The sequence below is a fragment of the Anticarsia gemmatalis genome, chromosome 22 (genome assembly GCF_050436995.1).
Source record: "Anticarsia gemmatalis isolate Benzon Research Colony breed Stoneville strain chromosome 22, ilAntGemm2 primary, whole genome shotgun sequence".
In the NCBI taxonomy this organism is placed as follows: Eukaryota; Metazoa; Arthropoda; class Insecta; order Lepidoptera; family Erebidae; genus Anticarsia; species Anticarsia gemmatalis.
Window position 1 is genome coordinate 3,376,396 of NC_134766.1, and position 13,115 is coordinate 3,389,510.

The 13,115-nt window shown below is 36.9% G+C and overlaps 2 protein-coding genes and 1 long non-coding RNA gene across 4 annotated transcripts; 2 read left to right on the top strand and 1 right to left on the bottom strand.

Moving 5' to 3' along the window:
* The first annotated feature begins 51 nt into the window (after nt 1–51).
* Nucleotides 52–7,558, top strand: LOC142982557 (uncharacterized). Of its 2 annotated transcripts, XM_076129108.1 has the most exons (5): nt 505–777; nt 4,395–4,610; nt 5,159–5,389; nt 5,983–6,175; nt 6,676–7,558. In XM_076129108.1, exons 1-5 carry the CDS (start codon nt 711–713, stop codon nt 6,803–6,805), a joined length of 837 nt encoding a protein of 278 aa, XP_075985223.1. In that variant the 5' UTR covers nt 505–710; the 3' UTR covers nt 6,806–7,558. The 2 variants fall into 2 exon arrangements, with proteins under 2 accessions (XP_075985222.1, XP_075985223.1); XM_076129107.1 differs by lacking the exons at nt 4,395–4,610; nt 5,159–5,389; nt 5,983–6,175; nt 6,676–7,558 and adding exons at nt 1,429–1,548; nt 2,954–4,384 and having other exon boundaries at nt 52–777.
* Nucleotides 7,559–8,044: 486 nt separating this feature from the next.
* Nucleotides 8,045–13,051, top strand: LOC142982852 (uncharacterized). Its single transcript, XM_076129551.1, has 5 exons — nt 8,045–8,599; nt 9,049–10,940; nt 11,438–11,631; nt 12,153–12,280; nt 12,769–13,051. Exons 1-5 carry the CDS (start codon nt 8,536–8,538, stop codon nt 13,011–13,013), a joined length of 2,523 nt encoding a protein of 840 aa, XP_075985666.1. The 5' UTR covers nt 8,045–8,535; the 3' UTR covers nt 13,014–13,051.
* LOC142982854 (uncharacterized) lies at nt 8,435–9,123 on the bottom strand. Its single transcript, XR_012960029.1, has 2 exons — nt 8,983–9,123; nt 8,435–8,696 (listed from the first exon to the last, which is right to left on the bottom strand). It is a non-coding gene; the product is annotated as an uncharacterized LOC142982854 (long non-coding RNA).
* Nucleotides 13,052–13,115: the final 64 nt, after the last annotated feature.

Below are 13,115 nucleotides of genomic sequence, written 5' to 3' on the forward strand. Positions count from 1 at the left end.
TTGTGTGACACAATGAAGTTGTGAAATGTTTTTCCATGTTACTTCTGCGTGTAATTATTCTGTAATAACAATAAGTCCTGACCTCTATGATCAGTTTTGGCCAGGTCTTCGAATCTTAGACCTTTATCTAACAGCTTCATACCGATGCACCACAAAAGCTTCATACTACAATAAATGTAAATTCGTGTAAAGCAAGGTTAAGGGGTTTTTTTACCAGAATTTCATCATTATCATGTCGACCAAAATACGCCTAAAATAATGTTTGCATTAAATTGCGATGCAATGTTGAATCGCAAAATCTTCTAAAGTTCGCATTGCGAACGAACCAATGATGGAACTGGAATCCTGATTGGGTGATGATTGCCGTACGATCGCGAGTCACATCGCAGGTATAAGCGTCGCAAATGCGTTGCGAATCTGCATCAACTTCATCTGCTTGAGAGAATATGAATGTTCTTTATGTGAACCGGACCTAACGTACGCATGCAATCTTTTAGGTAGTCGCTAGTAGCATGCCTAAATCAGCACCCAATCTCTCAAACATGACTTAACAACGCAAAAATACATAAAAATATGCGTAATTACAAATTAATTAGCAATAAAATGGCTGAATTAATAAAGGATTAATGGCCGCTGTTTCATTAATCAATTACTTAAGTTCGTGGTAATTATGAGTTATTGAATACAAGTAGTCGTTGAAAGCTGCCAATATGCTGTTTGTTTTTCTAGTTTTTAGTTTTAGTTTCATAGTTTTTGACTATTCCGAAGCTGATTTAGGTAAGTGTTTTTCTTTAATTCGTAGGTATTGAAACATTACATAAGGTATATTTTATTAATCTATGAAATATACGATACGTTTATTAGCTAAAGAAAAATAGTTAAGTATTTATACTCAGGGGTTATTGTATTTATTACTACTTATAATTTTGCTCATAGTAAAGGAACATTTCATCAGAAAACTGATTATTCATAAAATATCATTAGAAAAAACTGCTATTTGATAGTGATTGATACTTAACGGTAGAAATTTAGTGACCTGTAAGTAATTATAACAAAAATAATAGACGAATAGACGTAATGCACAGCTGATATCATAGAATACGACACCCAGAAGAAAGAAAGAGTCATTAGGCATTGAGGCTAACATTCTGGCCAACATAACCTTTAAGAACTAAACCCAAAATGAGTTCAAATCGAAATCAAATCATTTATTCATTTAGGTCAAATATTGACACTTATGTTAGTCGTTACAATTACTGAATCTACCAATAGCTCTTAAAGAGCCTTATGAGAAGAGCTAGCAAGAAACTCACGGCCACTCTTTTCAATCGGCAAAAGATTTACAGTGTGGTTCATACATTGATTATGCGAGGAGCTGCTAACAATCAGCGATATAATACTGAAATACAAATGGTTTAACGCGGCCAGTGAAGCCGCAGCAGCAATGCGTGCCGTCGGCCACCGCTCACGGCCCTTGCTACAACTGCATGTGCGGCTCCGACGGCGCGTTCCACTGCGTGCATCGGGAGTGCGTCGCCATCGACCTTAGTAAGTAACTCATCAATGTATGTAAAACAAAATCTTAATCTAATTTATGGAGGCATGACAAAATTGCTCCTAAGTAAAGTCATGATTGTGTCATTAGTGAATGTGTTTATTCCGATATGACGTAGGTCATGACTTATTTGCCGTATGCGAGAATTACTTTCTTCTTCTCTTTGAAAATGTTGCAGTAGATATATATAGTTGCTTTAAAGGACTATGGGCGGAATCGTCCCCACCCATCAACAAAAATGAAATGTAGCTCAATTGATATATCTTGGCAAGACGATATTTTTATACTATGGCGACATTGCCCAAATGCATGGGGTTCTCATAGTATCTTACGTTTAAACAAATATCTCGTTAACGTATTATTGACGACTAATTCCAAAATACATGCTCATTTATTTATTAATTAGTGCACAGCGGCGGACGCCGCATGCACATAAAGATAGCTGGGTACAAAATAACCCCCTCCCCCCGCTCTCCAACCCACGATTTTAGATCTGATCAGATTTTAATCTGCCAGCGCATCTGTTAGACAGCATTATAATTGACGAGTAAAAATAATTATTGGAATATGAAATCAATAACATGTATTAACCATATAATGGAAATGATATAAGTATATACATATGAGTGCCTCTGTGGCGCGGTCGGTAGTATATGCGACTGCGGTGCGAGAGGTCTCGGGTTCGAATCCTGGGTCGGGCCAAACAGTCTTTTCTGAGATTTTCTGTTAAGAATTTCCTAGAGATTGCCCGGAGTTAGGAAGTTGAGGTCGAAGACCTCCGTGCCTCGGAGAGCACGTAAAGCCGTCGGTCCTGCGCCTGACCTCTCACTGGTCGTGTCGGTTATCCGTCCCATCAAACTATGAGAGTGATGGAAAAGAGAGTGTACCTGTGTATTGTGCACACACTTGGACACTATAAACAAAGTCCGGCACAGATGGCCAGCTTCAATGAAACTGACCGCCGTAGCCGTATATCGGCTAGGAGGACATTATTATACATACATATGAGTTAGTACTGTAATATAACAATAATGTTAAAATAACTTACAAATGTAAAATAAAAATATACGTTAAATAATAATTACAAATTGTTTTTTTTTTTAAATATATATTCCCACTGATTTATCAAAAACAAAGGATTTTTATTAAATAGGGGGCACTTTATGAACACGTTGGTATCAGTTCCATGTTTGTTGGTAGGTGGGGACGGAGCCCATACATTTTTGCCCATAGTCCTTTGAAAAATCTAATAGTCGGAAGCTTCCTTTGGTTTGTTCGATATTGAAATAATCCTCTATATCCTATAAGTAAAAATGTGATCCAGTAGTGCCAGTTTACCAAGCTAATAAGCCATAAGATGTTCAAAAACATTTCCAAATAATCGAAGTTATTTTACAGGTCAACAAAGAACAGAAAGAGATTGTCAGCCGTATGCCCTGTACATCCACGAGACCACGTACTGTACCTGTGACGGCGAAGGTTTCTGGCGATCAGACAACTGCCAGGCGCAGTTCTCATTCTTGCACGCGAGAACCATCCCTATAAGACAAACTTTAAGAACCACTGTCCCCTGTCAACCGAACAGCTACTACATCGTTGACTGTAACATATGCAGGTGTGGGGCTGAAGGATCTATAGACCCGATTGCTTGTACAAACAGACGCTGTGTCACCGGTCACAAGATAGACCAGTGCAAAGCCGGAGATGTACTTAGAACGAGTAAAGAAATATGTGCGTGTAGCGACATCAACTACTACATCGACCGTCTCTGCCTTTCAGTCTCAAATGACGCAATCCAGAAAGTCGCGACCAAGGATCTTTCAAAGTTAGTTGACATGGAGAAATCTTGGAAAAACGACCAGAAGACACAATCAATTGGCTGTGATGAGGAACTTCTATATACATTAGATTGTAATTCTTGCGTTTGTAAAGACGGACAGTTTGTTTGCACGAGTAAAGTGTGCCATTTGACGAAGAAACTTGCTTTGAGAATGAAGCAGATGAAAGGTGATAGGAATAACTTGGCATTCGAGAGTCTGAACGAAGTGACTGATGTACAGTTTAAATGTGAGCCGGGGAAGAGTTATAGGTACAAGTGTAATACGTGCCATTGTACTAAAGAAGGCACTCTGTCGTGTGGAGCCATGCTCTGTTTAGACGACTATGTGTTGGATGAAATGGCTTTGAGAGCGGTCTTGTCTACACCTTGAATAAGTTCACCAGTAGAGATTTAAATATAATTTTGAGATGTGGTATTAACGATGGTTTACATTTCTTTTGTAGTAAGAGTTGTTTCTAAGATATGTGCTCAGTAAGGTAACAAGAGCAACTAGCCGACACCGCTTCATACTCTTTCTATACGTAAACGTTTCTTTTTACATTATTATTCGATTCAATGTTTGGTAGATAGTTTCTGATTATTTATCATTTATATTATTTTAATATTATTAAAATTATGTAATATGACAAAAACATAAGCGATACGATATTTTAAAATAAAAGTGACGTGATCTGAAACTCTCCATTCATTTATTCTTGAAGTAATATAATCAACCAATTTTGTGATCCAGCAATGTTTTGTAGAACTCTCCGACGAGGTGTAAGTTAGAAATATATTAGTTTGTAATATTGTTCTTACATATTGTAAGTAGGTAGGTAGGTAGGTAGGTAGGTTGCTATACGTATTGCGAATACTCTTCATTTAGTTATTTTCGATTACCTATTCACATAAAAACTATAAACATAATAACAAAACGAACTCCTAAAATCTCGGTATCCCACAACCCGACTACGATCACTCAAATTCCGTTTGTATGTAACATTTCTTGAACCTGTACAGCCAAAGTGACATCACCTGAAGAGCTCCCGACCCTCGGCGACGGCGAGGTCTGCGTGGAAGGTCAGAAGTACAAGCAAGACTGCAACACATGTGTCTGCAAGAACACCAAACTGCTCTGTTCCAAGATCGCCTGCGTTGAAGCTCAACCGATTAACATAAAGAGGGAAAATGACAAAAAAGAGAAAAAGGATAAGAAGGCTAAGAAAGGGAAGAAAGGTAACAAATTACATATATTTGTGATAAATACGAGCTTAGGAGCGAGCGAGTTTTGTGTGAACATTTACATCCTATACTATGTGAACAGTGCAAGAGTATGAGTAAATTAATTTCAGTGAAAAAAACACTAAATTTGCATCAGTTTTACTCGGTACAAGGTGCATAGGCCTATGATGCCATTTTTAAAGATGGAAAAAAGCACGCTGATTTGCTTCACATTTTACGATACCCAAGTTAAGCTCATAGGATTTAATAAACCATACCTATACTAAACAAAATTAGAAAAGCCTAGATCTATTAATCACATACATAATTATATCAGACCTGCTATACCAGAGTAGCAATACACCCACTTTTCGCCATTAACTATTTTAGACCATGCTTATTGCCGTAAAATTGGGCTACCATTGAGGAATATTCCAAACTAAGTTTGAAAAAGCCAATAGCACACTGTCTGACCCGGCAATCGAATTCGTGTTTAGCAGTTCATTACACTACGATTCATTACACTACGATTTAATTCAAAACACCCTTCTAAAAATCCACAGAGTACCAAAGATCCAAGAAGGAGTCCCTCAAGGAAAAGCTGACAGTAAGCGACTCGATGTTCTCGAAGCTGCCTCAGCTGCCGCACCACGCGTCTCCGTGCACCCCCGGCGAACTGTACCGCGTGGACTGCAACGTGTGCATCTGTAACAAGAAGAACAGCCTCGCCTGCGATAGGAAGATGTGCGTGGATAGGCACACTGCTAAGAGGATTGAAGCGGAAAAAAGATCCGGTGAGAAATGATTCTGTGCGATTACTATCTATCTATCTATCGTATGGTTAGTGGTCAACCTAGTGTCAAAGTTGTTCAAGCCGCCCGAAAGGCCTTTGACATGGCTTAACGACTGTTACCTTAATTGACACTGCTGGGAAAAGCCCTCGCTCCCTCCAAACTTCCCGATCGTGTGCAATTTCACTATCAAAATAAGTAGATAAATTTTTAATAGACGATTTGAAATACTTGTTAAAAGTTTATGAAGTAAAGCATATAATTAATAATTGACTCTGACTCTTACGATTTTGTGTTACATGTAATGTCAACTGTAATTAAAGATTAGCCTTTTTTCCAAACTACACGTTCCAAACATCACATTAAACGAGCCTTCAATCATGCGCTAATTCGGAATTTAAGAGTTCGATGTAACATAAGTTCAAATTTGATTCGAATTCGATTTTATCAAGAGTAAAGGACCGATAGAAGGTGAATAAATGTGTGCAAAATCGTTCATTGAAACGCGAATTGAGCTGAATAAATGTGAGTAGTCCTTAAGCCAGCAAGTAAAGGTTAGAAATCAATTTAAAAAAAGCCATCTTCCATCTTTCCAGGGAAGTTCTGTTCGTCTCCGCGCGAATTCCGTGCGAAGTGCGTGACCTGTGAGTGTAATTCTAACAAGACGTACTGTGAGCCGATACCTGACTGTGTGTCGGAGACCGAGAAGATGGTACTGAGTAACAAGAACCGTGTACGTCTGACGTTCAATCTTAAACAGGAAACTTGCGTACCTAATATGGTTTACAGGTAAAAATTTAATCATTTGTTTTAGGTTAAATATTAAGCCCTATTTTCACAGTGCAGAAATAAGTGTTAAATAACTGGGCCTTATTTTTATGATAATAAAAGTTACATTGAGTAACTACTTTATTTTCTTTTCGACATTATGATGGGAAAGGAGTGGCAAAAAGTAAGTGTGTGTTTATAAAATAGGTAGTTGTTAAATATGCCTTATGATATATACGCCTGATGGAATACACCTCACCAATTTATGTTTACATCATCATAAGATTCATTTCAACAACATTTTAGCTTGTTTCCTTTTGCCCTTCTACTATTATTTTCTATATACAGATAGAAAAATTTCACCCAGAAACCTTTGCGGACTACGGAAGTATTTGATTCTTTTCTCATAATTGAACCTGGGACCTCGTTCAATTATGAGAAACTCTCAACTCCCAGACTTCATTAACCTTTGACCCTTGACGTCGTAATATAAAAAGAAAAGTCATTTATTTGTGTTTCAGTGACGAATGCAACAAGTGCTACTGTCAGACAGACAAGACTCTGCGCTGTACAAGTAAGAAATGCCTCAACTACCAGTTAGCGCTCAAAATGGAGGAACAGAAACAATATCTTATTGCACGTGGCCTTTGATGTAACACGTTTAAATAATCGATGGAAACTGGACATTGGCGACCTTAAATAGGTAGCCTTTGCAACTTCGCTCGCGTAAATTTCTGGCTGAGTCAGCCAACTTATGGAAATATTCCAAATTGGACCGGAATTTTTCAGTATTTAATCTTTAGCTCTAAATTAAAATATCAAATATTTATCTGTCCGTTACCTACTTATCAAATTGCTAATTAAATCAGTTTCGAACACAAACATAATCTTCAAAATCAAGAACTGCATTATACTCATTATTTTCTATTAATTTCGATATAAATTGTCTACCATTTTTATAATTATTCATCAATTTCATGTTCAGGAACTTCGCTGACACGTTTTTTTGAGTTTCAGCAATAGTATACGTAACTAAAGTCACATCATGTGTACATACTTAAATACATGGCCATACAATAAACTTTATCAAACACGTGACCGAATGTTTAAAACGCGAACCTTACCGCTTTGTCTACCAACTAAACCTATAAACAATAAATTCCTATAAAAAAATCGTTTAAGTTTCAAGCTTGGACTCGAACGGTGAAAATAAGTTTAAATCTTCCTTGTCAAATGTGCGTCTTGTCTCTAGTACCCAATGTCTATCGTTTTCATCGATAAAATATACATATTATTATTCCTAATTAATTAGACTATTGTTAATAATTGAATCAAGATCAGCGACTATGGCTCTCTACCGGACTCCGCAATTTTTGTTTTATAATAATAAATACTGCATTCAAATTGCCGTTTTTATTTTACAACCTTATTTTTATGAAATGGTGCTGAAAGAAGAATACTGATATAACACGCTGTAAACTAAAAAAAAATAAAATAAATATCATGTGTTTCGTCACATACTGCCAGATATTTTCTTAAATAAAAGTAACCATATGAAACGAAAATATTAAATTGCTAACTTAATCAAAGTTAACGCTTCGTTTCATAACTACTGAAGAATTTATTATTTGAAGGCTTTGAGAAAATTCCGCTATTCAGAATGTAATGAAAGTTTCAACAAATTACTGAATATCATGCATACTCAAAAGTAAACGATGTTTTAAATTGACAAGAACAAAATAGGATCTTATGAGATATAAAGTATTGAGATTTCCAATGACGTCTGTTGACCAACAAAAGACATTCTAGATTAGAATGTTTATAGGCGTTTTATATTTATTTAGCATATTCGGTCTCGCAATCTTAATAAATATTTCAACATCCCAATATACATAAATAAACAATCGTGGTATTGCAAAACTCGATTTATGTTTTACAAGTGCAGCAGAATATTATTTGAAAACAGCTAAATATTTTCTAAAAAAGTGAAGTGTGGATCAAGCATTACATACAGAATAATTAAGTTATATAGGATAAAAAGGGAAAACCAAAAAGATTTTGTAATTTTATAAAAACAACTGCTTTTTAAAATTTACAAATTACGGCTTAAAAACGCATAAATCTAACGAATTCAGGGATTCTAATTAAGTAGGGACCTTGAATTTTTATTTCACGGCAAATATTTTTACTATCGAAGCAATAATTTCTGAAATAATTAATGTTATAGTCATAAAGTCCTTCACGAGTTAATGAGCTTTCGTTAAGAAAAAACAAACGGCATTTGAAATGATACAATTTATTGGCTTAGACGCTACTAAGGCATAAAATAAATTTGGAAATAGGTCATTTTTTTGTGAAAAATATTCATTTTTTGTTAGAATATGTTAATGGCTGTAACAATTCTAACATTGTTGACAAGAATACCGTATGGCCTCGCGATAGTCCGTAAGTTTTGTTTTGTTATTCATCTTTTTAGGTTTTTAATTTTCCTCATCCATGATAACTTGCCGATTTTTGTTCCTGTCGTCTTTTTAAAGTTCTGCTGCAATAAAGAAAACCATTAATTTCTTAAAATACACACTAAGTACATTGTCCTATTATAAAACTGCTATACTTTGTCAAGAAAGAATACTCAGAATCAAATTTTCGCGAGACTGCCACGAGAGTTCTCGTAAAAATATGATTTGAACGTGTTCTAATTTATTTTATATCCAACTCACTTTAGTTATCATAAAACCTTCAGATAAGAACTTTTATTAACTATACAGTAATAACTTCAAAATTTAATAATGCTATCTCATCTTTAAGCATTCATATTATCTACTTACTTTTAAAACAGCTTTTAAATTATTAGAAACATTTTGATCAATTCTAACACCGTTTGTTATCGGTAGGTGCGTGTGTTCCGAATACCCAGTTCTTGTTGAATGGCCGGCTGTGCTACTGCAATAACTTGGGGCAGTCAAACGACGCTACATGTCAGTACATCGGACGCAGGCAGGCGTGCCAGCCCGGCCAGGTGATCTGGGAAGAATGCAGCCAATGCATCTGTCAAGAGAACGGCCGAACTATCTGTACAAATACAGATTGTAATGACGAATCCGCAAAGAATCATAAGTCCACGAGAGTTGGCACTTCGATGTGGTGTACTCCCTTCAGGTCCTACTATCTCAATTGCACGTTATGCGTTTGTCCAGCGTCTGGTAAGATGGCCGAGGCTCGTTGCGCTGCAGACTCATCTTGTGCCCTCAAAGGCTTCCACACATCTTTAGACACTATGCCAAGGACAATCTGCATACCAAAAGTCATGTACTTATTCAAATGCCTCCATTGCCTTTGCTCTGATAACGGGCAGTTTCTCAAAAGTAAATGCGTTGAGACGTGTACCAAAACCTCTGAACCTACTAAACGGTGCATACCGAAAAGTTTCTACAAAAGCGACTGCAATATCTGTCGCTGTCCCGATAATGGTGTACCAGATTCTAATCTGTGTTCGAAATCTACTTGTATTCAACCGTCGAAGCCTAATACGCTCTTTTACCTAAGGAATAAGACGAGTTCGTGTACTCCTAACAAGTTTACGAATCCCCGATGCATTTACTGTGAGTGCAATTCTCATGGGGTTGTTAACGAGACTGTTTGTATAGAGCAGGAGTGCTTGAAAGTACAAAACTTCACTTATGATACGGTTAATGCTATGTGCAGTCCGGGAGAGCTAGTGCCTATCTGCATGGAGTGCTTTTGTCCCAGGACTGGGTTGACTATAGAGAAGTATTGCAGCAGAGTTTGTTCGCCACAAAATAAAGTAGCCATTCTGGAAACTGTTTTGAATGAGCAATTGAATCTTATAGACCGCGATGTTATCAGAGTAACTACCGGTACAGACTCCTGTGAACCACATTCTCTCATTCTCGATGAAGGCAGGTATTGCCTCTGTTCTGCAAGTGGAGACACGAACAACAAGCATTGTACATCTGTCTTAAAAGACAACGCTCTCAAAAACCCTTCAAAAGTTTACGAAGGAAAAGTACAAAATAGAGTAGACTTCAACTTTTCATGTGAACCCAATACATACGTTAAATTCGGTTGTAACTCTTGCTATTGCGGGAAAAGTGGTAAAATTGACCCAAAGTGGTGTACGAGCGACGACTGTGCCGCAAAGAGACAGATAAGCGAAACACTTAAGAAAGTTTCTTCTAACGCAGTAAAGAAGATAGCTAAAGACACAAGTACATGTGTTCCCGGCTCAATTTCCAAAGCTAACTGCAATTTCTGCATATGTAGTTCTACAGGACTTTTGAAAGACCGAGTGTGTACAAGGAATGTTTGTACGAACAAAGGCAAGATATCTGAGGACGAGCTCAGCTGCGAACCTGCATCGTACTACACAGTAGACTGCAACATATGCTTCTGTCCTTCCGACGGGATTAGGAACATAGACAAGTGTACCAAAAACCAATGCGAGAATAATTTCTTGCGGACAGATATTTGCGCTCCCGGGGAACTGTTTAGTGACGATTGTAACATTTGTGTTTGCCCGCCAAATGGAGAGAAGAAAGACAAGATATGTACGAATAGGAACTGTACTGATGATGATACACCTTGGAAGAAGATCTTTAAGATATCTGAGAAACTGTTAGGAGGTCTAACTGACACGCCGCCGAAAAAGTTCGGAGCGTGTTATCCCGGCGAAATGTTTGATATTGGTTGTAGCCGGTGTACATGCCCTGATTCTGGGTTGAAAGAATTCGCTATTTGCGACCCTCAGACTTGCGACGATACTACTGTAAGTTGACATACAATAAAGGGTTTTGTTATAGTCTTATTTTTATTAAAACCTAATAGAGACTGGAAGCCGACTCCAACATAGTTTGGAACAAAGGCTAAGCGGATATGATAATAATAGCACGTTGTCTTTAGGGTTGTTGATCAATGTCATGTTGATTAATTTTATTCTACTAATTTTGCTGTCTGTTGAAAGTTAAAGCCGATAATTTGATATTATCCGGTCCGTGGACGACATAGGTACATTGATTTCATATTTTAAATCGTATCGTAGGTGTTTAATGTAGCTTTTATCAGGATATTAAATGAAATACAAAAAAAATGCAACTAGAGAATTCGAAAAACAGCATTAATCTAAAAACCACAAGATTTTTGTGACACAGCTCAACGAATATTTTTTAGTTAGGCATGAATTAACATCTAGCCCTCGGGCAGTATTCGGTGTATCTAATCAACCAAGAGCTGTACTTTAACTCCTAAAATATTCCTACATTATAGCCACTACCTTCAATTAGGGAAGAGAGGCACAAAAACGCTCAAGAATTAAAAGACATGCAGTACGAAGACAGTCTGGAGCAAGACGCACGGCGGTCGAAAATGGGGAGCTATTCAGAAGAAAATTGTCAGACGTTTAACTTGACAGATGACGTTGACAATATGGAATGTACTCCGGGCTCCGAGTACATTGTGAAGTAAGCTATAAAATGTATATTTAAGTACTTTTGTATTAATGAAAATATAATAGACTCACGTGTAGAGTTTTTGATGTTTGCATATGGCGTGAAATTGGATTTAGCTACTGTTTTATTATGAGCAAAGGCCTTGATATAATCTTGAGATTTCCTGTCATCAAACTTATGAGTCAAATGGAATGATCAATTTTTTCTTGTCGAATGTTATGTCTTTTTTGTAATACTTACCTATAAAACATGCTGCTTTTTCATATCTGGACCCAGGTCTTTTCTCGGAATAAGGGTGGGAGCAGGCCTCTTGGTTAATGACAGTCAAAATGTTACATAAAGAACTGATAATTATGAATTAACAGCACAGCTTATACTAATAAAATAAAACTATATTGTGCCCGTGTTTCCGTCTGTAAGAAATAATAGTCTATTAGTATTTCCCAGAGTACGTATGAAATAATCTTAACCTTACCAATTTAAATCCTTCCGAAACATTTTTAAAATTAAAATTTTTTTCCTTATTATTTTAGGTGTAAAATTTGCATCTGTCCCTACATGGGGCACGTCAATCACTTTTGCCGACCAATGCCAAAAAATCGGTATTGCGAGCAAGCTTTCCCTGGATTTAACTTCTTGCCTGGACGGAGGACTTCTAAAGGTAAACTAAATAATTGAATATTAAAAATTCATTAAAATTTCCTTTTCCTTTCCACTGTAGGGTCTTGCGTCCATTATTCCGGTCAAGTCGTTGCATCCCTTCAATAACCACAAAATTTTTTTTTCGCCAGATGAATGTTATTGTAATAAGTACACGCAAATCATCAAAATTTATCCCTCTTATTTGCTGTGTTGTCACACAAAAGCTGTGATCAATAAATATAAATTGTTTTTTTTTTCAAGATTCTTGTACTAGACTCTAGTCTTCTAGTGTAGAAGACTCTGAGTTTTCAACTATGTATCTCCTTGAATTAAATATTAAATAATAAAATTCAATTCAGCAGTTCAATCTAGAAACTCATTGCATAACTCACACACGGTCATTTGTTTCTAAACTAAGCAGAGTTTGTACTATACTTGAATTATAATACAAGCATGATATGATGTTATATGGTATCATCAGCCTGTAAACATTTATCAATCTTCCAGTGAACTCAACAGCCAAAGCCAACGACACGCAACTCTTAGAGAAGTACCCCATCGTCCTGCAGACTCCCCACAAGCACACAAAGTACGAGTGCAACAAGTTCGGCGTGATGATGGACGAGTGCTTCCTGTGCGAGTGCGTGGACCTGGTGCTGACCGAGGAGCACTGCTACAAGAGCGACGCCGAGAACTGCACCGACGTCGCCGTGCCCACCTTTCTGAAGTTAGAGAATAGATTGTACCCTTGATTTATTGCGTTTTATTTTGAAAAATGATAATTTTGAGCATCTAGTATAGAAGCTGATCCATTTCAAAGGAGGTAAGACAAATGAAAGAATTCTTTCCAGTGA

Bases quoted from the DNA above. Each gene is read 5' to 3' on its own strand.
- LOC142982557 (XM_076129107.1), top strand. From the start codon at position 711: ATGCTGTTTGTTTTTCTAGTTTTTAGTTTTAGTTTCATAGTTTTTGAC. The intron at 778-1,428 runs GTAAGTGTTTTT...TAACGCGGCCAG, and splicing joins CTATTCCGAAGCTGATTTAG to TGAAGCCGCAGCAGCAATGC. The intron at 1,549-2,953 runs GTAAGTAACTCA...GTTATTTTACAG, and splicing joins GTGCGTCGCCATCGACCTTA to GTCAACAAAGAACAGAAAGA.
- LOC142982852 (XM_076129551.1), top strand. From the start codon at position 8,536: ATGTTAATGGCTGTAACAATTCTAACATTGTTGACAAGAATACCGTAT. The intron at 8,600-9,048 runs GTAAGTTTTGTT...TGTTATCGGTAG, and splicing joins GTATGGCCTCGCGATAGTCC to GTGCGTGTGTTCCGAATACC. The intron at 12,281-12,768 runs GTAAACTAAATA...TCAATCTTCCAG, and splicing joins TGGACGGAGGACTTCTAAAG to TGAACTCAACAGCCAAAGCC.